The sequence below is a fragment of the Eschrichtius robustus genome, chromosome X, assembly GCF_028021215.1.
Source record: "Eschrichtius robustus isolate mEscRob2 chromosome X, mEscRob2.pri, whole genome shotgun sequence".
Lineage (NCBI taxonomy): Eukaryota > Metazoa > Chordata > Mammalia > Artiodactyla > Eschrichtiidae > Eschrichtius > Eschrichtius robustus.
In genome coordinates, this window is record NC_090845.1 from 66,433,381 (window position 1) to 66,460,359 (window position 26,979).

The 26,979-nt window shown below is 36.9% G+C and overlaps 1 protein-coding gene across 2 annotated transcripts in view; it reads right to left on the reverse strand.

Annotated features, from left to right (window-relative positions):
- The window catches only part of ZDHHC15 (zinc finger DHHC-type palmitoyltransferase 15), a 126,708-nt gene that overhangs the window by 48,120 nt on the left and 51,609 nt on the right, over positions 1-26,979 (reverse strand). For both annotated transcript variants that reach the window (XM_068533895.1, XM_068533896.1), the window contains exons 4-9: positions 18,144-18,264; positions 10,458-10,527; positions 8,973-9,005; positions 8,128-8,248; positions 3,395-3,527; positions 1,665-1,791 (exon numbers count right to left, since the gene is read on the reverse strand). In XM_068533895.1, coding sequence (XP_068389996.1) covers positions 1,665-1,791; positions 3,395-3,527; positions 8,128-8,248; positions 8,973-9,005; positions 10,458-10,527; positions 18,144-18,264 — 605 coding nt within the window. The remainder of the gene's footprint in view (positions 1-1,664; positions 1,792-3,394; positions 3,528-8,127; positions 8,249-8,972; positions 9,006-10,457; positions 10,528-18,143; positions 18,265-26,979) is intronic.

Consider the following 26,979-nt stretch of genomic DNA (forward strand, 5'->3'; position numbering starts at 1 on the left):
AGGATGTCCACTCTCACCACTTTTATTCAACATACTTTTGGAAGTCCTAGCTATAGTAATCAGAGAAGAAAAAGAAATAAAAGAAATCCAAATTGGAAAAGAAGTTAAACTATCACTGTTTGCAGATGACATGATACTATACATAAAAAATACTCAAGATACCACCAGAAAACTACTAGAACTGATCAATGAATTTGGTAAAGTTGCAGGATACAAAATTAATACACAGAAATCTGTTGCTTTTCTATACACTAACAATGAAAGATCAGAAAGAGAAATTCAAGAAACAATCCCATTTACTATCGCACCAAAAAGGATAAAATACCTAGGAATAAACCTAAGGAGGCTAAATACCTGTACTCCGAAAACTATAAGACACTGCTGAACGAAATCGAAGAATGACACAAACAGATGGAAAGATATACTATATTCTTGGATTGGAAGAATCAATATTGTCAAAATGACTATACTACCCAAGGCAATCTACAGATTCAGTGCAATCCCCATAAAATTACCAATGGCATTTTTCACAGAACTAGAACAAAAAATCTTAAAATTTGTATGGAGACACAAAAGACCCTGAATAACCAAAGCAATGTTGAGAAAGAAAAACGGAGCTGGAGGAATCAGGCTCCCTGACTTCAGACTATACTACAAAGCTATAGCCATCAAAACAGTATGGTATCGGCACAAAAATAGAAATATAGATCAATGGAACAGGATAGAAAGTCCATATGTTTGTATATATCAAAAAAAACCGTAAGAATCTCCATGTCCATTGTTCCAGTAATTCCATTTCTGGGAATTATTCTAAAGCTAGAGATAAACTAGGCACAAAAATGTTCATTGTGGCATTATTTCCAGGCAATAATTAGGAAACAAACTAAACATCCAACACTATGGGAATATATATTTCCCCACTGGCTGGAATATGATGTAGTTAAAAGTAATGGCTATAAAGACTATGTCACAGGGCTTCCCTGGTGGTGCAGTGGTTGGGAATCTGCCTGCCAATGCAGGGGACACGGATTCAATCCCTGGTCCCGGAGGATCCCACATGCCACAGAGCAGCTAGGCCTGTGTGCCACAACTACTGAGCCTGACCTCTAGAGCCCACGAGCCACAACTACTGAGTGCACATGCACAACTACTGAAGCCCACGTGCCTGGAGCCCATGCTCTGCAACAAGAGAAGCCACCACAATGAAGAGTAGCCCCTGCTCGCCGCAACTAGAGAAAGCCTGAGCACAGCAATGAAGACCCAGTGCAGCCAAAAATAAATAAATTAAGAAAATAAAGACTATGTCACAATAAGGGAAAATGTTTACTATACTTTAAGTGAAAAATGTAAAATTCAAAGTGGTATGTATACTGTGATTAAAAATATGTACAAATATATACAGAAGAAAAACAACAGAGTTGTTTAAAAACCAAATTCATTTACAAATGACTGGTACCAGTTTACACTGCTTAAACAAAGCATGAGAATGCTTATTTTATCATGCCCTCACCACCTGATTTATCTTTACTAACCTAGTAATGAAAAACTCGGGAAATACAGTTTTACATTGGACTGATATCTAGTGCATAATACAGTCAAAATTGAATTTGCTACTTCAAGGCATGGTCCAGCATCAACTTCTTTCAGTGGTAATAATTACCTACCTGGACCCAATAGGTATTAACCAGAACTTCTTGTTATCTCCAAACACCTGCTGGATATTTTTGATGAAGCCAAGGTTGAACCCATTTTTCTCTGGGCCACTTGTAAACACTGGAGTACAGAAGGCCTCTATGGCAGGGTAGGGAAGTTGAAGAAAAGAAGAAGAGAGCAATAATCAGGACCATTACAATTTTACAGTTCTCCATGAATGTGACTTGCTTCTACAATATTTTTTTGCTATGGTAGCATAGGCCCCTCATTCTTAGTTATTGCTAAATTACTTGGTAAAAACCAGCTTAATCACTTTAATACAAAGTAAGTTTGTTATTAAATATAAAGAATTGGTACACTCTTTAAAAAAATGCAGAAGAAACACATGATGGTAGAAATAATTGAACAGTCATAGGGGTAGTATGTATTTTGTACTGCATGTAAGGAGTGAAAGAACAAATCTAACAGCACTTTATTTGAATCTAAATGGCAGTAACAGCCAAATGGTCTCTATATTTAGAGCTGGGACAAAAGTAATGACACATAAAGAGATGGTAATGACATTGATTTGGTTTTGAAACATTTCAGAAATGAACACGTTCACACTGAAGGCTGCAATGTAAGAAATTGAGTTTTATTCCAGAAAAAATGTCAATGGGTGAACTATAATCACCTCAACGACTATGAGAAATTGGACCATGTTAGTGCACATTATTTTTAGATACACATTTATCCCATTAAGCAAACACTTTCACTGTTGGACTCTGGCTGCATCTGGCCATTGCCCTTTTGTTCTTTGTTTTCAGATTGTGTTATCATGAAGCTTTTAGTACTTTTCTATGTTGTAGGTGATCTCTAAGCCAAATATGCTAATCTACTACCTTAGCAACTAAGTGCTACATATATATTTGGTTTAGAAAATAAGTGCAAATACTTTTTTAGCTGTTATCATTATTAGCAAATGAATTCCAAAAGTATAGTGGCTTTTGCACTATACTTTCCTCAAATTTATCTTAGCTAAACATTCATTATTTGGATACTTTCTCCTTAACCCTCATGCATTGATTTGTGTACAGTATAAATATTTGTTTCACCATGAAAACGACTATTGCACTGGATCCATCAGAAATGCAATTCTCCAAATAAAAGCCCAGAGTATAGAGTAATGGAAAATTTTTCAGAGAAAAATTTTCATTTCTTGTGCTCATTTTCTAGAGACTCACTTGTTCAATGTGTTTATCTCATTCCCACAGTCCCTACACAGCTCCTTGATAACTGTAGATATTCAATGATTTGTTGGTTTGGATTTTTTCTCAGGACTCTGTTTTTAGAAGTGTCCAATAAATTAGATTTATCTATCTTTATTGACCTTGAATTCCTCCTTCTGATGTTCCCTTCTGTACTGATTCTTTCCTTCACTTCCTTATGTGAACACCCTTTCAAAATTTTCAAGCTGTAAATCTGGGGAGCTATTACCCAGAATGAACTATAAAAAGCAATGGTCATTTTTGGTTTTGTGTGAGGTTTTATTCACTAATGTTCTCTTTAGTCTGTAGGCTTCATTCACTATGGCTCTCCAGTTTGGTAAAACGTGTTTACATCTGTTTCCGTTTGGAGGCAAAGAGATGTCACTGCAGGTGAAATGTTTCATTGGAAGTTTTTCTCTTCCCTGGGAACAATCCATAGGTCACAGGGATATACATTCATATGTTTTTTTCCTAGTCTTGATATCCAGTCTTACCTAAGGTGGTTTTGTTTCTGCTGACAAGCCAACAATGGTAACCAAAGAGAATCACAAGGCTGACAAAAAACATGCAGGCCACAAAGAGGAGAAAAAGGACATGGAACTTAGAGCGAACACTGGGCAATTCCCCCTAGAAAAGAAATAATAAACAAACAGAAACAAAGGATTAAAGTCATAAGGTTTGGCTAGTTTTTCTGTATAGGTTAGTACTTTCTTCCATATATATAAAATGTCTAGCTGTAATTAAAAAAGTAGATTTTGTAAAATTTTTACAAAACAGTTCTTTCTGTGGATGACCATACCTTATTATGGATATGCTATCAGCCTACACAGCCTAAAATGGATCTTTGCTTAAGTGCAGTTCAGTGTAAAATAGAGTATATAATGTACCAATTAGAAATGGGTAAGATTAAAAGAGTATACTGAAGCCATAACTGGTATGCAACCTCTTAAAGCTTGTATTCCATTTAGTTTGTAAATTTTGAGTCATTGGCTAGAGGTGATCTTGAGGTCATATGGTTCATCCTCTTGTTTCAAGGTGGGTTATTCTGGAATACTTTATATGTCATGTTTCTTTGGATATATGTGTGCTAAAAATGTCACAGTGATATATGTAGGAAGTTAAAACACATAGGTAGAATTTTAAAATGTTCTACCTCTAAGTCGACTTGATTTTAAAGCTACTGCAAATTTTGTGTGGTTGTTTTTTATAGTTGAAGTAGAATGTGCTGGTATAATACATCCCGTGAAACAGCTGTTTAGACAGTAAAATCATGCAAGATTCGACAGGCAATTGTAAAAGTAGGTAGCTAAAGATTTTTATAGTTAGCTGGGACATCTCATTTTCCATATGGCAACAGTTTTTGTTTTTGTTTTTAAAGCAGCCCCAGACTAGAATGAATTTTCTAAAGTTCTATAGCATGCACAGCATGTAACATTTTGTCTTCTGAAGAGAACTTTAGAAAACATTTTCAATTTTGGAGTAAGAATTTGGGAGAAAGACTTTTCTTTATTTCCCCCTTTCCTGTGCTGATCATTGTTTTGGTGTGATGAATTGCTTTGAAATATTTCCAAATGCTCTTGAGTAGTAAAGGTGATTCTTGGTTGAAGTCAACCTTGACATTAGGATCTAGTTCTACTACAGTTTGGAAGGAGAAAGTTAAGGCTTGGAAACACTTGGCAAATTCAGATGGTACAGATTTTTTTCGTCTCTTAGAGGAGATTTATATTTATTTTGATGTAAGGAAATATTAGGAATCTTCCAGACAGTATGTGTTTGAAGGATGAAGATAAGGTGAAGTAAACCAGTCAGATGCTTTCAGCTGAGGGGTGGTCTGGGTGAAATTTGCCTGGGGGCAGAGCACCCCAGGAAATAGCTACACCAAGGCTTTTGACCTTCAGGAACTTTTATGTGAAGCTCCTTTTTGAAATGATTCCTCTACAAAATCTTGGCCTAAGCACCCAAATTGAATTTGATTGGTTTTTGTTTGTTTCATTTTGAATTTATAGGAAAGATTTTGTAGTGGTTTTTGCCTGGCTGTGTTTTTGTTTTCATAATCTCTACTTTTTTAAATAAGTTTTTAAAAGCTTTTAAAGCTCACATTTATTTTACTTCTTATCTTTCATGTTTAAATGGACAATAGGAAATGGCTGGGCAGGAGGGACTGATATAAAGTCAGTTCACACTCTGAGGGGCTGAGCTGCAAGTCTTTCCCGTCCCTAATTGCTCTTATAGAACTCTCTTCTGTCTGCCAAAGCATATCTACTGTGTTGTCCCTTGATAAAGTCCTTAATATTTAACTTTCTTTTTTGTTAGAAGAGGGTGATGTCCCTATGTTCAAAATTACCTACTCAGGAGATAACCAAGCTAAATTACTCAAAGCAATAACCACCAGACACAGTTCAGGGGAATATTGGTAGATTAATCCTATTATCTTAGTTCTAAAAGAATTCATAGCCTCTATGAGGAGATTCATGGCCCAATGTGGGAGGTGTATATTACTACTTTTTTCATAAGTCAAATATCGATTTCCTATCAAAGTGCTACTCTTTAAGTTAATATTGAGAGGAGAAGCACAATCTGATGGTCTTCTGAATTCTTTACTTCATGGAGCTAGAGCTTCTCTATAGTAGGACCATAATGGGCAGTAGGACATGGTACAGTGTTTAAGATTACTGGGCTTAAGAGTCAGACAAGTTCAAGTTCTCACTTTGCAACTTAGAAGCTGGGTGATCCTGAGCAAATCACTTAACTACTATGACCCTCAGTTTTATCACCTTTAAATTAGACTAATAATTCCTGCTCTACCTAGTTCACAAGGTTGTGGTGAGGATAAGATGATATAATAGATATGAAAGTGCTTTGAAAATGGTAAAGTACCATACAAATGGAGGTTGCTATTCTTAGGAGCACAGCTAGTCTCCTTGATACATGGCTTTTAAAATACATGGCAGTGTTTACTTTTCATTTTAGGGGAGACTCAATTTGAACTGAGAAAGCCATCTTTAAACCACACCAAAGTGCTCTCTGGCTGGAGAGACTGCAAAGAAGCATTTCTCTGAACTGTCAATGCCCTTTTCATTATGAGGGCAAGCCAGGACAGGTTTCCTCGCCTGGCATCTGTCAGGCATGAGCTAGTTTATTGTGGAGAAAAAAATGAAGGAATAGGAAAAGGGCAAGGTTATTTTCACCCCTTGCTTGTGAATACTGGCACATTCCTGGAGATTAATTCATATCTAGATATTATCTTTCAAGGGTAAAAGAAGCATACAGCACCTGGCTGGCATTGTGGTATTTGATTATTGGCTGACTAGGAGGGCCAAAGGCAAAATGTATGAAATACAACATTGTTTACTCTGTTATCAAAGGGTAGTTTTTAAACAGTAGCCTACTGTGTTAAGGACCAAGTAAAGTCTGTAGTGAAGACCAAGGCTGACACTTTCCCTGCTGAATTGGTTGCAGGAGATTTTTTTTATGGTAGTGGCTCAGTGTGTGAATAGAATGCCAAAAAGGTCATGGAAACCTGGGCAATAGATAAGAGATCCTGCGATGTGGAAAGGGGCCAAAGAAGAGACACCAGGATGATGAAGCATTTTGTATTTGGGAAAAATTTATAATAAAACTTCATTTCTGCTTATACTTTTATATCCCTGAGTTGAAGATTTTGTTATGCATTATATAATTCCTGATTCTTAAAGTTATTAAATATTGGAATTGATTAAGCAAGTCGAAGGGAGAATGCAAAGCCCATACCTCTATAATATTCTACACTATATTTTCTACACTAGTAGGGATCAAAGCACTAATTAATAATTTAAATATTCTCAGCTATTTAGGCTCTCACTGCCTTGCCTTTCTCCTTTTTTTCTCCAGTTTATTATAATCTATATTCTACTCACAGGATTTATGTGCTTTACCTCTCCCCCTGAGGTGAGATATTCCTGTTATACAGGCTCTTGTGCAATTCCTAAAGTAATAACTAGTAGCTCTGCCCACATCTGCTTTTTGCTATTCAGGTTCAGTTTGGAAAGCTCTCATCATGTAAGGTTATAATGTCTTAGTAACTGTATTGTAGTTGTATGTGGGGAAGACATATCTTCTGGAGTCCATTGGCATGAAATTTAAAAAAAAATCACTATACTGCTGCAGACCCCATATACATATGTAAACTGAAAATCTGCCTTCAATTTTTTTGGAAATAGATGGGATATAACATATCTTCAAGTAGAAGAAAGGTGAAAGTAGGATTTTAAAAAAGATTTCATTATAATGATTGGAATCATGTTTTGAAAAGTAAAATACTTTCAACATCTGTTTCATTTTTTTAAAGGTATTATCCAGTGTAAGGTTAATCTTTTTCTTTTAACCTTGCACTGGATAATATCTTATGATTTCCTCATTTCTTTCTTTTGTTTTTTTTTTTTTTTGATGTGGACCATTTTTAAAGTCTTTATTGAATTTGTTAGAATATTGCTTCTGTTTTATGCTTTGGTTTTGTGGCCGCGAGGCATGTGGGATCTTAGCTCCCTGACCAGGGATCGAACCCGCACCCCCTGCATTGGAAGGCTAAGTCTTAACCACTGGACTGCCAGGGAAGTCCCTCAACATGTTTCATTTGATCTTGGCAATGAGCCAGTGAAGCAGGTAGCAGAGCCAGTATTAGAACTCAGTTCTCCTAATACCCTACCCAGAGTTTGTCATACAAAGTTCAAATAAGACTCTCCCTTTTCATTTTGGTCTTTTGTGAAGATGAGTTAATGAATCTTCCTGTCCAGCAGGAATTTTGCAACTTCCTTTGAACAGGGATTTAGAAAGTATTTTCTGACAACGAGGGAGTGCTTTGACAGCCTTTTTTCTTAGGAAACTAGGGATTTAGAATTAGTTTCAACATTTTTCAAACTTAAAATTGGTAAGAAGTGGATTTTTAAAACTTAATTAGATAAATACATTGTAAAGAATCAGTAAGTCTCAAGAGATTAGGTTCCTGGAGGCCCAACAAGATTCTCATGTATGATAGAAACTTTAACTGACATCTAAATAACAGCCTCCTAAATCTCAGAATATTTAACGTGGGAAACTTGTTTTCTGTGCTTCCCCTTCTGATTACTTCAGTATTAGCTACTTCAAAATGTAAAAAAAAAAAAAAAAAAGATAATGTGAACAATGTCACAGATTGGAATAGGTGTGTATTTATCCTTGGTGGGGGACCCTTCTGGATTTTTTAACTTACTCTCCAGTATTTGATGAAATAGCTGAAGACCGTTGTAGCAATGTACAGGCAATAGAGAACAGAATAAGCTAAGAACTGAAGGAAGAATTTATAGTTGGAAAATCCAATGCAGTTATTAACCCTAAAAAAGGAAAAAAAGAAAAACTAATTTGAAATCAGGATCCATTGATTTAGAACACACTGATACAGAGTGAACTATGTTACCCCTGCTGCTTCATTATCTGTTATGTAGAAACTCAACAGAAACTGAAGTCCCTTAATAGGAACAGACTGGAAACACAAGTTCATGTCTCACTTGTTTTTCCTTTTATTTACAGACACAGAGACAGCTGGCCTACCTAACAGTTCTGGACTGGTTCCTGACACACCCAAGCAAACCTGGATCTTGGATGCTGAAAACCTACTACAATCTCTGCAGCTATACTTAGTATAGTATGGCATGTTCTCTTTATAGTTAGATGATTTCATACTGGTTCTCTAGGTCAGACATACAAAATTTGGAGAATTGCTTAAATTAACAATCTAGAGTTTTTCAAACATCAAGACAGCTAAAAAAAGAACTGAATTATGTAATGTCAAAGAGGACAACTATCTGTACTCTCTTTCGTTATTATAGCTAATGGACAAGAGACCATTAGCTCTGTGACACCAGGAATTCACGATCACACCTTTGGTGGTATATTTATTCTTGCTTTAAAATGTTACGCCTTCCCTGTTCCCCACACAAATACAAAGCCCAATGAATTATGGTAGGGGAAACAGGCATTTTACAACTATGCTTAGGAAAGTAGGCATTGAACAACTTTGACCCTATTAGAGGGGAGAAATTAATCAAAAGGACATACCAAGGGCAATGATGATCCATTTTTAATACACACCTACAAAAGGAACAAAATACAGTGTGATAAACTTCAGAATTGAACTCAGGGTATCACCAGTATTTTTACATGGTCCCAGTACACTCATTCTTAGATTTCCACTATAGCTTCTCCAAAACTATTCTGTCCTCAGTTGTTCCTAGGATGAGCCAATCACAAAACTTTAGGATCACGCTGGCAGCAAGTTACATGCCTAAAATTCCAACCTTTAAAAGGCATTGGGAACTCTAGGATACTGACACAGAGAATAGGTCCAAGATACCTCTCCACATTTTATTTACTTAGTTTAATAAAAGTAAAGAAGAAAACATGACTGCAGCCTGTGCTTGAATCAAGGGTAAGTGAAACATGGATGGAACAAGCACTCAAGAAGAAGGACATGAAGCTTATATTTATTAGCATAAAAATGGGATTTTACAAAGCTGGAGCAATTTAAGTAACAAAATAAAGTAGTATTGACTTATAACCCCAAATCTGAAATGATTGTCCATGCCCACATATTGATATAAGTAAATGATTTAATAAATAAATGAGGGAGAAGAGACAAATCTCCCATGTAGAGGAATTCCAAATAATTTATGTAGATACTCCGCCTGCAAGGCAGGGTGGGGGAAGCATAACTTCTCATTCCTTTAGTGTTGGCTGTACACAGAGATTTCCTTCTAAAGAGTACAGTATGGAGTGGGGGTGGAAGAAGAGTAACTTTACAGTGGAGAAATCTGGCAAACACTGCCTCAGTCAGATGATTAAGATTAACATTGCAGTGATAAGTCACGTCTATAGTACGTACCCTTGATATGATATAATGAGAATGGCACTTAATCTCTCTGGTCTTCCTCCCCCAAAAGACATTATCTAAATCTAATCACGAGAAAAATATCAGACAAATCCCACCTGAGGGATATTCTGCAAAATACCCAACAATTCTAAAAACCGTCAAGGTTATCAAAAACAAGTAAAGTTTGAGAAACTGTCACAGCTAAGAGGAGCCTAAGAAGACATGACAACTAACTGTAGTATGGTATCCTGGATAGGATCCTTGAACAGAACAAGGACATCAGGGAAAAACTGAGGAAATCTAAATAGAGTATGGATTTTGGCTAAAAATAAAAAATCAATGCTGGTTCATTAATTGTAAGAAATGTACCATATTAATGTAAGATATTACATGGGAAATGGTGTGGGACGTATGAGAACTATCTTTACAATAATTCCAGAAATCTAAAACTGTTCTAAAATAAAATGTTTATTTTTAAAAATGCAGTTTTATTTCTCTTTCCTATCTTTATCATAGTTTGAATCATCATCATCCCTGTGAGGGTATTTGGCATGTGCTCATTATGATTGAAAGGAAATGCTCTTTAGGATCAACATGTTAGGATCAGTCACTTGGTTTTTAAGGCAACCATCAGTGGCCAAGCTCAGCCCAGGGGAATTATGGCTGTCACTTACATGGCACAGACAGAGCAGTGGTGGCAGCGATCTGGCTTGATCAAATGGCACCGGTCACAGAACCTTACGGCTATAGGAAAAATAAGGTGGTTAGCACTGGTTAGGGATCAATATGACACCATATATCTTACTAGCCAATCTGGATGACTTGTTATACACTGATTACAGGTACTCAAACTCATCTCATTTCAAGTTACCAAGCAAAAGACAGATCACGTAAGAGAATTGTGGTATGTATTTTTTCCCTGTTGGATCAATCTTAAAAGCACCTTTTGGGGGATGAGTGTAAGGGGAAAGGTTTTCATATCTGGATATCTGATCATAAAATTCTGTATTATGAAACAAGCTATACTGTCAATTGCTTGAGTTATCTTGGGAAAATCATTTAGCCTCTGTTTATTCCAACTTTCCTATCTGAAAACAGGATTCATAATTTATCTCCTGTCTCCAGAGGTTGGATTGTATGAGGTGGATAAAACTCCTAAAGCATGGTAAAGAATGTGGTTCTTAGAATAAGAATTTGAAGAAGAGACATTCTAGAACAAATTAGTTCAATTGACCATTCCACAGATATAGAAAATAAAGACCTGAGCCATGTCAAGTAACTTACACAAAATCACACAGTAAGCAAGTGGCAAGGCTGTGACTAGTACAGTTTTTCTGACCCTTTAGTTCAGGATTCTTTTCACTTTGTAAGTATGATACAAAAAATCAGTTCTCCTTCCCTCTCTACCTCCTTCCTTCTTTTCTTTATTTCCTTAGATGAAAGACATTTTCCTTTCCTTCTAATTTTCTCTGTGTTCATTGATAGAGTACGACTGTTTAATGTGATTATTAAGTGTAACAACTAAAATTATGAAAATTTGAGCTAATATAATAATTAAACCTAAAGTGTACCTTAAGCACACATAACTGGTTCAACATAATGAAATATTAATTCAGCAGAGTTTCTGTGTTCATTCTAGCAATGTGGTGGTGGTGGTGACCAAAGTATGGGTATAATTGAGGTAACAAGGAGGGGAGAGGGACATGCATGTTTAGTTCCTTCAACATGTTTTTAAAGATACGGTCAAATGCCACTGTCCAGTTTAAGCCACCATCACCTCTAACTTAGATGACTGCAATAGCTGCCTAATTATTTACTTTGCTTTCATTCTTGCCCCCTCACAATACATTCTCTACAGAATAGCCAGGTGATTTGTTAAAATCTAAATCAGATCATATCACTCTCCACTAAAAACCTTCAATGGAGTTCCAAAACCCTTAGCATGGCAAGTTACTTTTTTTTTTTTTTGTGGCTCTGCATGGCTTGTGGGATCTTAGTTCTCTGACCAGTGATTGAACCTGGCCCCGGTAGTGAAAGCACTGAGTCCTAACCACTGGACCACCAGGGAATTCCTGCAAGTTACTTTTTCTTATTAAGGTCTCAGATCAAATGACATTGCCTCAGAGAAGCCTTCTCTATTACTCTATATCATGAGGGCTGCAAACAAATGATTCAAGGGTCCAGGGAACAGTGAGTAGTGAGTGAAGAACCTGAGAAATCGTGCCGTGTTTAAAAAGAGTGGCTACTACTCAGCTCTAGCTAATTTTTGCCATGGGGAAATGCAGATCGAATGTTACCAGTGTCTGAGTTTTCAAGAGTAGCCAAAAATGTGGATTTTCATGCAGAAATATTCTAATTGTTAAAAATTAGTAAAAAATGCCAAGTTTTAAAAGACACATTAGAGATCAAACAGAATATATCTCTGGATCCAATTCCTCGCATATACCTCTAGTTTGTAATCTCTGCTCTATCACACCATTCTGTTTACTACTGTTTGAAATTATATAGAAAATTTCCTGTCTGTCTCTTTTTCAATATACTTCAGTATGCATGAAGACTTTTTAAAAAAACCATAACCACCATGACATTAATGCTCTAACAAAGTAAACAATAAATCTTTAATATCATCTAATACCCAGACTATAATAAGACATCCCCAATTGTCATATGGGATCTTAATAAATATTGGTTGAGTAAATAAATGATAAATAGATGAACATAAGTGTCCAACAGTATACTTCCCAAAGCCTTGAAACACGATCTTCCTTACTAGAAACATTAGAAATACTTGTCAAAAAAGCATTCGTTTTCAAATTTTAAAAGGTGGAGAGGGCTTCCCTGGTGGTGCAGTGGTTAAGAATCTGCTTGCCAGTGCAGGGGACAAGGGTTCGAGCCCTGGTCTGGGAAGATCCCACATGCCGCGGGGCAACTAAGCACGTGCGTGAAAACTACTGAGCCTGTGCTCTAGAGCCTGTGAGCCACAACTACTGAGCCTGTGCTCTAGAGCCCACGAGCCACAACTACCGAAGCCTGCACACCTAGAGCCCATGCTCCGCAACAAGAGAAGCCACCACAATGAGAAGCCCGTGCATTGCAATGAAGAGTAGCCCCCACTCGCCGCAACTAGAGAAAGCCCATGCACAGCAACAAAGACCCAACTCAGCCAAAAATAAATAAATAAATAAATAAATTTATAAAAAATAAATAAATAAAAGGAGGAGAATTGCTCAGCCAGGACTGTTCTACTCATGCAGATGAAAACTAACAATAAAACTCCACAGTGAGTATTACTGAAGAAAAATGAAGACATATCTGCACAAACACTTGTACAAGAATTTCACAGCAGATTTACTCATAATAGCTGAGCACTGGAAACAACCCACTTGAGCATCAAATGGGGAATTGATAAAGAAAATATTATATTCATACAATGAAATACTACTCAGAAATGACAATGAAAACACTAGGACCCAAAACCTATGGGGTGCAACAAAAGCAGTTCTAAGATGGAAGTTTATAGAAATACAATGCTACCTCAAGAAATAAGAAAAATCTCAAATAAACAACCTAACCTTACACCTAAAGCAATTAGAGAAAGAAGAACAAAAAAACCCCAAACTTAGCAGAAGGAAAGAAATCATAAAGATCAGATCAGAAATAAATGAAAAAGAAATGAAGGAAACAATAGCAAAGATCAATCAAACTAAAAGATGGTTCTTTGAGAAGATAAACAAAATTGATAAACCTTTAGCCAGACTCATAAAGAAAAAAAAGGAAGAGGGCTCAAATCAATAAAATTAGAAATGAAAAAGGAGAAGTTACTCACTGACACTGCAGAAATACAAAGCTTCATGAGAGACTACCACAAGCAAATATATGCCAATAAAATGGACAACCTAGAAGAAATGGACAAATTCTTAGAAAAGTACAACTTTCCAAGACCGAACCAGGAAAAAATAGAAAATATAAACAGACTAATCACAAGCACTGAAATTGAAACTGTGATTAAAAACCTTCCAACAAACAAGAGCCCAGGACCAGATGGCTTCACAGGAGAATTCTATCAAACATTTAGAGAAGAGCTAACATCTATCCTTCTCAAACTCTTCCAAAATATATCAGAGGGAGGAACACTCCCAAACTCATTTTATGAGGCCCCCATCACCCTGATAGCAAAACCAGACAAAGATGTGACAAAAAAAGAAAACTACAGGCCAATATCATTGATGAACATAGATGCAAAAATCCTCAACAAAATACTAGCAAACAGAATCCAACAGCACATTAAAAGGATCATACACCATGATCAAGCGGGGTTTATCCCAGGAATGCAAGGATTCTTCAAGATACGCAAATCAATCAATGTGATACACCATATTAACAAATTGAAGGAGAAAAACCATATGATCATCTCAATAGATGCAGAAAAGCTTTTGACAAAACTCAACACCCAATTTATGATAAAAACTCTCCAGAAAGTGAGCAGAGAGGAAGCCTACCTCAACATAATAAAAGCCATATATGACAAACCCACAGCCAACATAATTCACAATGGTGAAAAACTGAAAGCATTTCCTCTAAGATCAGGAACAAGACAAGGGTGCCCACTCTCACCACTATTATTCAACATAGTTTTGGAAGTTTTGGCCATGGCAATCAGAGAAGATAAAGAAATAAAAGGAATACAAATTGTAAAAGAAGAAGTAAAACTGTCACTGTCTATGGATGACATGGTACTATACATAGAGAATCCTAAAGATGCCACCAGAAAACTACTAGAGTAAATCAAATTTGGTAAAGCTGCAGGATACAAAATTAATGCACAGAAATCTCTTGCATTCCTACACAATAACAACAAAAAGTCAGAAAGAGAAATTAAGGAAACACTCCCATTTACCACTGCAAAAAAAAGAACAAAATACCTAGGAATAAACCTACCTAAGGAGGCAAAAGACCAGCATGCAGAAAACCATAAGACACTGATGAAAGAAATGAAAGACGATACAAACAGATGGAGAGATACACCATGTTCTTGGATTGGAAGAATCAGTATTGTGAAAATGACTATACTACCCAAAGCAACCTACAGATTCAATGCCATCCCTATCAAATTACCAATGGCATTTTTCACAGAACTAGAACAAAAAATTTTACAATTTGTATGGAAGCACAAAAGATCCCAAACAGACAAAGCAATCTTGAGAAAGAAAAACAAAGCTGGAGGAGTCAGGCTCCCTGACTTCAGACTATACTACAAAGCTACAGTAATCAAGACAGAATGGTACTGGCAAACAAACAGAAATATAGATCAATGGAACAGGATAGAAAGTCCAGAGATAAACCCACGCACATATGGTCACCTTATCTTTGATAAAGGAGGCATGAATATACAGTGGAGAAAAGACAGCCTCTTCAATAAGTGGTGCTGGGAAAACTGGACAGCTACATGTAAAAGAATGAAAGCAGAACACTCCCTAACACCATACACAAAAATAAACTCAAAATGGATTAAAGACCTACATGTAAGGCCAGACACTATAAAACTCTTAGAGGAAAACATAGGCAGAACACCCTATGACATAAATCACAGCAAGATCCTTTTTGACCCACCTCCTAGAGTAATGGAAATAAAAACAAAAATAAACAAATGGGACCTAATGAAACTTAAAAGCTTTTGCACAGCAAAGGAAACCATAAACAAGATGAAAAGACAACCCTCACAATGGGAGAAAATATTTACAAACAAAGAAACTGACAAAGGATTAATCTCCAAAATATACAAGCAGCTCATGCAGCTCAATGCCAAAAAAACAAACAACCCAATCCAAAAATGGGCAGAAGACCTAAATAGACATTTCTCCAAAGAAGACGTACAGATTGCCCACAAACACATGAACGGTTGCTTCACATCACTAATCATTAGAGAAATGCAAATCAAAACTGCAATGAGGTATCACCTCACACCGGTCAGAATGGCCATCATCAAAAAATCTATAAAGAATAAATTCTGGAGAGGGTGTAGAGAAAAGGGAACCCTCCTGCACTGCTGGTGGGAATGTAAATTGATACAGCCACTATGGAGAACAGTATGGAGGTTCCTTAAAAAACTAAAAATAGAACTACCATTCGACCCAGCAATCCCACTACTGGGCATATACCCTGAGAAAACCATAATTCAAAAAGAGTCATGTACCACAATGTTCATTGCAGCTCTATTTACAATAGCCAGGACATGGAAGCAACCTAAGTGTCCATCATCAGATGAATGGATAAAGAAGATGTGGCACATATATACAATGGAATATTACTCAGCCATTAAAAAGAAACGAAAGTGAGTTATTTGTAGTGGGGTGGACGGACCTAGAGTCTCTCATACAGAGTGAAGTATGCCAGAATGCGATAAACAAAAAACCTATGCTAACACATATATATGGAATCTAAAGAAGAAAACATGGTTCTGAAGAACCTAGGGGCGGGACAGGATTAAAGAAGCAGACCTAGAGAATGGAGTTGAGGACATGGGAAGGGCAAAGGATAAGCTGGGACGAAGTGAGAGAGTGGCATGGACTTATATATACTACCAATTGTAAAATAGATAGCTGGTGGGAAGCAGCCACATAACACAGGGAGATCAGCTCGGTGCTTTGTGACCACCTAGGGGGGTGGGATAGGGAGGGTGGGAGGGAGGGAGACACAAGAGGGAAGAGATGTGGGGATATATGTATATGTATAACTGATTCACTTTGCTATAAAGCAGAAACTAACACACCATTGTAAAGCAATTATACTCCAATAAAAGTGAAAAAAAATGATGTAAAAAAAGAAATACTACTCAGCAGTAAAAGGAATGAAATACACAAGAATGTGAATGAGTCTCAAAAACATTATGCTGAATAAAAGAAGCCAGATACAACAGTACATACTGTATGATTCCATTTATACAAAATTCTAGAGCAGGTAGAAGTAATCTGTGATGGAAAACTATCAAAATAGTGGTTGTCTTTGGTTGTTGTGGTGGGATTGACTGGGAAGGAGCATGAGATAACTTTCTGGGGTGTGGTAATGTTTTCAGAGGTTTTAGTTACACAGGTGTGTACATTTGTCAAAATACTGAATGGTACACTTAAGATTTGTGCATGTTTTGTATGTAAATTTCACCCAAAAAAGAATAATAAAATATTTAGGTGGATGTGTATTGATATCGGCTACTTACTTTGAAATGCATCAAAAAATAAAATGGCTTGCCATCATTAAAAATCTACAAATAACAAATGCTGGAGAGGGTGTGGAGAAAAGGGAACCCTCCTACACTGTTGGTGGGAATATAAATTGGTACAATCACTATAATGAACAGTATGGAGGTTCCTTAAAAAACTAAAAATAGAACTACCATATGATCCAGCATTCCCACTCCTGGGCGTATATCCAGAGGAAAGCATACTTCGAAAAGATACATGCACCCTAATATTCATTGCAGCACTATTTACAATAGCCAGGACATGGAAGCAACCTAAATGTCGATCAACAGATGAATAGATAAAGAAGATGTGGCATATATATAAGATGGAATACTACTCAGCAATAAAAAAGAATGAAATAATGTCATTTGCAGCAACATGGATGGATCTAGAGATGATCATACTAAATGAAATAAGTCAGATAGAGAAAGACAAATACCATATGATATCACTTATATGTGGAATCTAAAAAAATGATAGAAATTTACTTATTTACAAAACAGAAACAGACTCACAGTCATAGAAAACAAATTTATCATTACCGAAGGGGAAAGGAGGTGGGGAAGGATAAATCAGGAGTTTTGGATTAGCAGATACAAACTAGTATATATGAAATAAACAGCAAGGACCTACTGCATACCACAGAGAACTATATTCAATATCCTGTAATAAACCATAATGTAAAAGAATATGAAAAAGTATATATATACATATATATATATATACACACACATTTATGTATGTTTAATTGAATCACTTTATTGTACACCAGAAACTAACAGTACATTGTACGTCAACTATACTTCAGTAAAAAAATTTTTTAAAAATAAGATGGCTTGATGGATGATGGATAGAGGGATGGATTTGTGGACAGATATGTGATAAAGCAATATAGTAAAATGTTAGTGGTGACTCCAGTGGTGGGTATACAGATGTTTATAATGTACTTATTCCATCTTGGGTAAATGTTTGACATTTTTTATAATAAAATGTTGAGAAAAAACTCCATAGTGTTCTTCAGAAGAAAGGAGGAAAAAGTGGGCTACATTGAGGATATTTATGACTCAGTCTTTCTGAGATCCTTGTTGATCTGCCTCCCTAAGTGACTTTGGGTGAACTGACCTCCACTCCCGGTTCTTGTGTAAACTGGTAGCTTCTTGGCCATATCAAAAAGCATCTGCTTCTGGACCTCAGGTCTCTCTTCATTTTCATAGCGCTCCTTGTCGGTATAGGACAGGTGGAACTGGAAGGAGAAGTGAGAGGCAAGACTTTACTTTCCAAAATTCACAGAAAAGATTAAAATCAACAATAACTATTTGGATGAAAATATTTGTTACCTATCCTTGAAGCTCAGGTACCAATTTGGCTTATAACTTTCTCTGGATAATTATCTCATTTATCTTATTTGGCTTTTATCTAAATATTCATAACTCTATGTGATAGGTAATATTGTTTTATAACTAAAGAAAATAAAACTTAGATTAAGTACCTTGTCTATGGTTACACTCACTCAACTAATAAAAGCAGCAAAACTAAGCCCCAAACCCAGTTCACTTGACCCCACGACTTATGCCATTTCCACTCCATTACACCATAATATGATATTGCATGTTGATATGTGATACCTTGCTGCCAGGGCCCTGTTGATGATAAACTATGCTTGTTATTAAGTTGTGAGTATTTTTCATAGGTGACACTCTTGGAGAAGCTGGATGAGACTACTTGCAACGTTGTCTTCACATTCTATAATAATTTTTCAAATGAATAGAAATTTGGATATTCTCACTATTTCAGAAATTTTTAGTCTGGTATGGAGCTTGTTGCCATGTTTGTGCTACACTTTGCTAATCTGGCAAAAAAAATGCCAACGATTTTCCAAAGTAATACAAACCTGTAAGTTTTCTTCTGTTTGGGCCAAAGGGTAGGCAGAGGTGAAAAAGAGAAAGATCTGTGATCACATTCTCTGGATTTAAACTTAATCTCTGCCATTTAATAGTTCAAAAATCACTTTGGAAAATCAGATACTCTCAACCTAAGTTTCTTTGTCTGTAAAATAGAGGAAATAATACTTACATCACAAGACTGGTGTAAGAGTGCTGGATAATAGCAAGTAATTAAAGTCTCTTTTACAAGTCCAATTTCTTAGAAATATTTGATATAGCCAATATTTAAAATTTTAGCTATTCTAGATAGTGTGTAGCAGTATGTTATTGTGATTTTAATTTGCACTCCTTTGATTACTAATGACATTCAGCACCTTTTTATGAGTTTATTGGCCATTTGGGTATCTTCCTGTGAAATGCCTATTCAAGCCTTTTGTCCATTAAAAAATAATTGGGTTATGTGTCTTTTTTATTATTGATTTGTATTGTAATGATTTGAGGAGTAATTTATATATTTTGTATACTAGTCCTTTGTTGAATATTTTCTACCAGTCTGTGGCTTTCCTTTTTACTTCCTTTATGGTGCATTTTGAGGATCTGAAGATCTTGGTGGGAGTGTAGATTTATGCAACCACTTTGGAAAACTGTTTGGCATTATCTACATAAGCTAAATATGTGCCGCCCTATGACTCAGCAATTCCATTCGCAGTTATATACCTAAGAGAACAATGAGTGTGTGTGTGTGTATATATGTATGTGTGTTTGTGTGTATGCCAAAAGACAGGTACAAGATTGTTCATAGCAGCTTTATTCATAACAGAAAAAAATGGTAACAACACAAGTGTCCTTTAATTGGTGAATAGATAAATCAACTGTGATAAAAGAGAATAACTAACAGCAGTAAAAGGGAATGAATAACTGAAACATGCATCAACATGAATGAATCCGGAAAACATTACACTGAGTGAAAGGCTTACACAAAACAGTGCATACTATGATTCTTTTTTTGTGTGAGGCTCAAAAATAGGCAAAATTAATCTATGGTGATAGAAAGACTAGTGGTTACGTCTGATAGGAAGCTGATTGGGAAAGGGTGTAAAGGAGATTCCTGAGGTGTTGGAAATGTTCAAAATCTTAACCTGGATGGTGATTATATGGGTGTAAATATAGGTAAAAAATCATGAAATCATACTCTTTACAGCTTAGTTCTTGGAATAGAGTATGTATTTATACATCAGTAAAATAGTAAAACAAATAAATTAATAAAATATTTAAGATAATTTAAATGCATCTGACTTTTAAAATTGGAAATGTATAAAATCAAACACTCTATTTTAAGAACCATACCTGTGGTGCATTTTTATGGTACCATGTCATTCTAAAGTAGAGTGACTGCCTGCGGGTATGTGGAAATGTGTAGGGGGATTTTTGGCTATTACAATAAATATGGTGCACTATAGGCATTTAATGGGTGGAGGCCCAGGGAGCCAAGGACTCTGCGATGAACTGTGTAGGCACACACAACTAAGAGTTTTCAGAACTAAAAGTCTATAGGTCAATATTATAAAATGGTAACTAAATAATACAAATTTAATATAAAAACAACTGGGGTTTTTTTTGTTTTCTTAGAAGAACAATTATACTAACTGGAAAGTATAAAGTTTTATTTTTTAACTTATTTTTAACCTTCTTATTGAAGTATAGTTGATTTAAAAGTATAAAGTTTTAAACAATTCTTTTTTAATGTTGATAATTAAAAGTAGCACCTTGGGGCAGCCCTTTAAGTTCGGGGATGGTCTTGGGAATATAACTTTCTTTTGGTATACTGCCCCAGCTTGAAAGGCAGAGGCAGTGTTGTTACTGCTTGTATGTGATGAAACCTTGTGGTTATATAGCCAGTAGGCTTTGGTTTGGAATAGGATGTCATGCCTGGATGCCCTATTTCTGTCACTAACCAAGCATTTTTGAGGATTAGAATGCAATGAACCAGTAAATGCACTTTGGGTGGGACAACTGGTGATAGACTGGGATGTATTTGGTATTAGATAAATTAATATCATGGCTATCAAATAGGCCCAAAAGATTCACCTTTTCTTTTTACCCATTAAAAATGATTAATATGTGGTCTTAAATGTTAGACATTTGCAGTGATTATCTAAATCCTGCCATCATGTCACCCAGTTTAGGCCAACAAAATTCCTAACCACTCAGCCTTTTTACTGGCCTACAAGCTTTATAAATAGTGTGACAAGGACAATTATTTTATTGAGCTACAGTTCACATAACATAAAATTTCATTTTAAAATGTACATTTTATAGTGTATGAGTCAGTGGCATTTAGTACATTCACAGTGTTTTGCAACCACCACCACTATCTAGTTCCAGAATATTTTTATCACTCCAAAAGGAAACCCTCTATACATTAAGTGGTGATTCCCTATTCCCTCCATTCCCATTCCCTGGCAACTGCTAATCTACCTTCTGCCTCACTGGATTTTTCTTTCTGGATATTTCATATGAATGGAATCAAACAATATGTGGCCTTTGGTGTCTGCTGTATTTCAATTAGCATAATGTTTTCAAGGTTCATCCATGTTGTATCATGTATCAGTAATGTATTCCTTTTTAATGGCTGAATAATATTCCATTGTATGGACATACCACACTTGGTTTATGCATTCACCTGTTAATGGACATTTGGCTCCTCCCCACCTTTTGGTTACAGTGAATAGTGATCTGTGAACAACTGTGTATTACTATTTGTTTGAACAACTGTTTTCAATTCTCCTGAGTATATACTTAGGAGTAGAATTGCTGGGTCACATGGTAATTCTATGTTTAACCTTATGAAGAAATGCAAAACTGTTTTCCACACCAGCCACACCATTTAAATTCCCAGTAGCAATGTATGAGGATTCAGAATTCTCCATATTTACACTACCACTTGTTATTTTACATTTTTCTTTCTTTTCTTTCTTTCTTTCTTTCTTTCTTTCTTTCTTTCTTTCTTCTTTCTTTCTTTCCTTCTTCCTTCCTTCTTTCTTTCTTTTTGTCTTTGTTTTGTTTTTATTACAATTATTTTATTACATTCATCTGAGGCTGTACATATTTGATTTCATGGAATAAAACTCAAAGATGTGAAGAGACCCTCATTATTAGGGAAAGTCATGAACTGATCACAATATGATACACCTCTAGATTGGTTCTACTCCAGTCTTGTTTTCATATTCCTGCATAGCATTATTCAGATAGTCTTCCTTATTTAAAAAAATAAATTAAGACACTAGCACTTCAAGAAAGTGTGCCCAACTCCCACAGTTTCCCACCTCCCCAAAGTTAACATTTTCCTTGGTTTTTGCCCTTTTCTTATGGTTCATAATTCCTTACTTTTTGTATCAGTTATCTATGGTCACAATAATGTTTCATAACATATAACTTTGAAATCTAGAATAATAAGCATCAAGGTTCAAGGGTCTGTGTGCTGGCAATTTTGGCTGAATTGACTAAGCAGTTCTGGTCCCCCAAACTCGCTCACATATCTGGTAATTGTCTGACTATTGGCCCATCTTGGTTGGGATGACCCTGATGACTCAATTCTGCTCCCATGTTTGTGTCCCATCAGGCTAGACTGGCATGTTGTCAAGGTGGTGATAGAAGGCAAGAGCAGAAATCCAAATGGAAACATGTAAGTGCTCTTTCAAGCATCTACTTATCTCACATCTACTAACATCCCATTGGATAAAGCAAGTTACATGGCTAGTTGCAGAGAGAGTGGGAGGACATCAGAGGTTATGGCAAAGTTCATGACTACAAGAAGGCATGAGAAATTGGAACAATTGATGTGATCACTCTACCACACCTACAGTCTTCTTTTCTTGCTTCTTGGGCAAAGGAAGAGAGCTCATCTGATTAGGAATTTGGCTTGACTTAATATTGGAGGATCACTGACAATTTTTTCCTTTATGTTTAAAAAATTTCCATTCAGTAAAATTTACCTTTTTATGGTATATGATTCCATGACTTCTTTTACTGAAATGTATCTGGCATACAATATTATATTAGTTTCATGTGTACAACATAATGATTTGACATCTCTATGCATTTCAAAATGATCACTACAATGTCCAGTTACCATCTGTCACCATACAAAGTTAACACAATATTGACTGTATTCCATATACTATACATTACATCCCCATGACTTATTCATTTTATAACTGGAAGTTTATGCCTCTTGATCCCCGCCACCCCTTTCCCACCCCCCCCGACCCCTTTTCCTCTGGCAACCTCCTCTGGGAATCTGTTCTCTGTATCTATGAGTCTGAGTTCAGTTTTGTTTTGTTTGTTTTGTATTTTAAATTCCACATATAAGTGAAATCATGTGGTATTTGTCTTTCTCTGACTTATTTTACTTAGCATAATACCCTCAAGGTCCAACCATGTTGTTGCAAATGACAATATTTCTTTTTTTATAATGACTGAGTAGTATTCCATTGTATATATACCATATCTTCTTTATCCATTCATCCACTGATGGACACTTAAGTTGTTTCCATATCTTGGCTATTGTAAATAATGCTGCAATGAACATAGGGGTGCATATATCTTTTCTAATTCATGTTTTTGTTTTCTTTGGATAGATACCCAAAAATGGAATTCTTGGATCATATGGTAGTTCTATTTTTAACTTTTTGAGAAACCTCTATACTGTTTTCCATACTGGTTGCACCAATTTACATTCCCACCAACAGTGAATAAGGGTACCCCTTCCTCCACATCCTCATCAACTCTTGTTATTTCTTGTCTTTTTTATAATAGTCATTCTAACTGGCATGAGGTGATATCTCACTGTGGTTTTGATTTGAATTTTCCTGATGATTAGTGATGTTGAGCATCTTTTCATGTGCCTGTTGGCCATCTGTACATCTTTGGAAAAATGTCTATTCCGATACTCTGCCCATTTTTAATCAGATTTGGTTTTTGTTATTGAATTGTATGAGTTCTTTATATATTTTGGATATCAACCCCTTATTGGGTATATGACTTGAATATATCTTCTTCCATTCAGTAGGTTGCCTTTTCGTTTTGTTGATAATTTCCTTTGCCATGCAGAAGCTTTTTAGTTTGATGTAGTCCCATTTGTTTATTTTTGTTTTTGTTGCCCTTGCCTTTGGAGTCAGAGCCCTAAAATCATTGCTAAGACCAATATCAAGGAGCTTACCGGCTATGTTTTCATCTCAGAGTTTCATGGTTTTAGGTCTAACATTCAAGTCTTTAATACATTTTGAGTTAATTTTATTATTTAGTGTAAGATGTGGTTCAGTTTCAATCTTTTGCATGTATCTGTTCAGTTAGTCATATTTTAGCCATCCAGTGTGAAATGTTATCTCATTGTGGTCTTAATTTGCATTTCTCTACTATATATACATATACATATATATATATATACACACACACACATATTTATTGTTTAGTGAACTATCTATTCAAGTCATTTGCCCATTTTTTAAAGGATAGTCCTTATTGAAAACATTAAGGATCATCTTTTCAGCAAACTGTACTATAACAATTGGACATAATATTAAAAAAACAAACCCTCAATATATACCTCACATCTTACACAAATTACCTCAAAACGGAGGATCTTCAAGATGGAGGAGTAAGACGTGGAGACCACCTTCATCCCCACAAATACATCAAAAATACATCTATATGTGGCACAACTCCTACAGAACACCTACTGAACACTGGTAGAAGACCTCAGACTTCCCAAAAGGCAAGAAAATCCCCATGTACCTGGGTAGGGCAAAAGAAAAAAGAAAAAACAGAGACAAAAGAATAGGGATGGGACCTGCACCTCTGGGAGGGAGCTGTGAAGGAGGAAAAGTTTCCACACACTAGGAAGCCCCCTCACTGGCGGGAATTGGGGGAGCTTTGGAGCCTCAGAGGAGAGGGGAGCAACAGGGGTGCTGAGGGAAAGCAGAGAGAATCCTGCACAGAGGATCAGTGCCAACCAGCACTCACCAGCCTGAGACACTTGTCTGCTCACCTGCTGGGTCAGGTGGGGACTGGGTGCTGAGGCACGGGCTTTGGAGGTCAGACACCAGGGAGAGGACTGGGGCTGGCTGTGTGAAGACAGCCTGAGGGGGCTAGTACCCCACAGCTAGCTGGGAGGGAGTCCAGGAAAAAGTCTGGACCTGCCAGAGAGGCAAGAGACCATTGTCATGGGGTCCACGAGGAGAGGGGCAGGCCCACCATATGAGCTTCTTGCTCCGTGTGCTCACAGATGGCAGGGCACCACCTATGCGAGCTCCAGAGGTGGGCGTGAGCCTGAGAGGCGGGTGCAACGGCTGCTGCCGCTGCTACCAAGGGTACTGTGAGCAAACCCAGGTCAATGCCCACACCTTCCTGGGAGCCTGTGCAGCCCGCCACTGCTGAGGGTCCTGCGATCCAGGGCCAACATCTCCAGGAGAACGCATGGTGCACCTAGGCTGTTGCAACTTCATGCCTGCCTCTGCCGCTTCAAGCAGTCCCAGCACATCCCAATTGTGACTGCCATATCCATCCCTCTCGCCGAACTGAGAGAGCAAGTGAGCCCTAAGTAGTCGTTGCTTTTGCCCTCTCTTGCATGGGCAGGGAAGACGCCTGAGGGTGGCTCACATGCAGAGGCAGGGCCAAAGCCAAAGCTGAACCCCAGGCACCATGCGACCAAAGAAGAGAAAGGGAAATCTCTCCAAGCAGCCACAGGAGTAGCAGATTAAACACCCACAATCAGCTTGGTAAACACTGCATCTGAGGAGTATCTGAATAGACGAGTGTTCCCACAATTGAGCATGTGGACTTTGGGGGCAACTGTGGACTTTGGAGGCAAGTACACATGGGAATAAGGCCAGATCAGAGTCTGAGCTGGTGCCACAGTGTCCACAGCAGGTCCAGAGACCTACCTAGAAGTATTGGAGGACTTCCTGGGTAGGCAGGGACTGGCTATGGTTCACTGTGGGGGCAAGGACACAGAAGGCTGAGGTCACAAAAAAATATTATTATTATTACTACTTTTTAAAATTTTGTTGATTTTTTATTATTCTTTTAATTTTTATTTACTTTTTATTTTTTCTTTTATGCTTTTATTTTTAATATATTTTTAATTTTATTTTTTTCCTATTTCTACAGTATTTTTTCGTTATATTGTAGATTTTACTTGTTTTCGTTTTTCTTTGTTTTGCATTGTTTTTCTCTTATTTTAAACTATATTTTATATTTTTCTATGTTTACTTCTTTGTTGTTTCATACATTTTTCCTTCTGTTTTCATCTTTCGTTTTTAGTTTTCTTTTGATCTTTTTTGTGTGTTTTATGCTTTCTTTGCCTTTTTTTAGTTTGCTTTCTGTGTTTGATTTGATTTTGGTTTTTTGTTTTTGTTAGTTTAGTTCTTAGTGTTTGTTTTCGTTTTTGGGTTTATTTATTGGTTTGGTTGCTCTCTCCCTTTTTGTTTTCTCTTTTTTATTTTTCTTTTTGTGAGTGTATGTGTGTGTGTGTGTTTCTTCATGTGATTTTGTCTGTTTAGTTTTGCTTTTACCATTTTTCTTGGGGTTTTGTCTGTTTGTTTTCTTTTTTTCCATGCTGTGTGGCTTGCAGGGTCTTAGTGCTCCGGCCAGGGGTTGGGCCTGAGCCTCCGAGGTGGGAGAGCTGAGTCCAGGATGTTGGACCACCAGAGAACTCCCGGCCCCATGGAATATTAATTGGTGAGGGCTCTCCCAGAGGTCTCCATCTCAGCACTAAACCTGGCTCCACACAACGGCCAGCAAGCTCCAATGCTGGACGCCTCATGCCAAACAACTAGCTAGACAGGAAAACAAGCCCACCCAGTAGCAGACAGGATGCCTAAAGTGATATGAAGCTCACAGACACCCCAAACACACCAACGGATGTGGCCCTGCCCACCAGAGGGACAAGATCCAGCCACACTCACCAGAACACAGGCACCAGTCCCCCCCACCAGGAAGCCTATACAATCCACTGGACCAACCTCACCCACTGGGGACAGACACCAGAAGTAAGAGGAACTACAACACTGCAG